This window comes from Aureococcus anophagefferens (genome assembly GCF_000186865.1).
Source record: "Aureococcus anophagefferens unplaced genomic scaffold AURANscaffold_10, whole genome shotgun sequence".
In the NCBI taxonomy this organism is placed as follows: Eukaryota; class Pelagophyceae; order Pelagomonadales; family Pelagomonadaceae; genus Aureococcus; species Aureococcus anophagefferens.
Window position 1 is genome coordinate 86,924 of NW_008705570.1, and position 884 is coordinate 87,807.

At 73.2% G+C, this 884-nt stretch overlaps 1 protein-coding gene across 1 annotated transcript in view; it reads right to left on the reverse strand.

The window, feature by feature from the left end:
• The window catches only part of AURANDRAFT_64336 (hypothetical protein), a gene marked incomplete at both ends in the record, with an annotated part of 13,398 nt that extends 12,702 nt beyond the window's left edge, over positions 1-696 (reverse strand). Inside the window, one exon of the mRNA XM_009039231.1 lies at positions 37-696. Within this exon, the coding sequence (XP_009037479.1) occupies positions 37-696 (660 nt within the window). The remainder of the gene's footprint in view (positions 1-36) is intronic.
• Between the last annotated feature and the right edge of the window lie 188 nt (positions 697-884).

The window sequence follows — 884 nt, forward strand, 5'->3', positions numbered from 1 at the left end:
GTGGCCGCGCGCCGCGAACTCCCCGACGTGGCGGACCTGGGCGTAGAGCCGGTAGTCGACGCCGCCGACCGTGAGGCGGAGCGGCACGTCGACGCGCGTGCGGAGCTTGAGCGTGCACCCCGTGTCCTGGTCCAGCTGGAAGCGCTCGAGGTGGATGAGCAGGAGCATGGGCGCCTCCTCGACGCAGTACGTCCGCGTGGCGGTCACGCGCTTGTCGCACGCGTCACACGCGTACGCGTTGTCCGTTGCCGCCGAGAAGACCTCCTCGGGGTTGGCCGCGTCGACGAGCTCCTGGAGCTCGCAGACCGGGCCCGTGGGCTTGAGCTGCATCTGGCCGCCCATCGGGTGATCGGAGTGGGAAACGTGGCCGCAGTCGTGGCAGCGCGACGTCGCCTTGAGCTTGCCGTCGAGGCACGGCAGCGCGGTGTTGCCGCGCGCCGCCTCGAGGTCCGCCAGCACGCGGCGCAGGAACTCCATGGCGTCCTGCTGGTCGCCGCCGTTGAAGGGCTCCGGGCACGCGCGCCGGAGCGCGCTCGCGTCGATGGCCTCGCTGAGCGGGCGCCCGCTCAGCGCCATGCGCGCGAGGACGAGCTGCAACTCGCGCACGAGCGAGTCCTCGCGCGACGGCAGTCGGAGGTTGAGCATGTACTGGACGAGCCAGTCGCTCGCCCGGAGCAACTGGAGCACCGCATTCATGTAGCACGAGTTGCCCAGGTTCCGGATCCCGCGCGGCCGCGCGCCGGCGTCGAGGCCCGGCGCCGCGGCGACGGAGTCCGCGTCGTCGTCGCCGAAGCCGCAGGCGCCGCCGCAGTCGCCGCGGCTGCAGCCGGCGCCGGAGAGCCAGCCGCAGCCGAACGAGCCGACTTGGACGCCGCCGGCGGTTC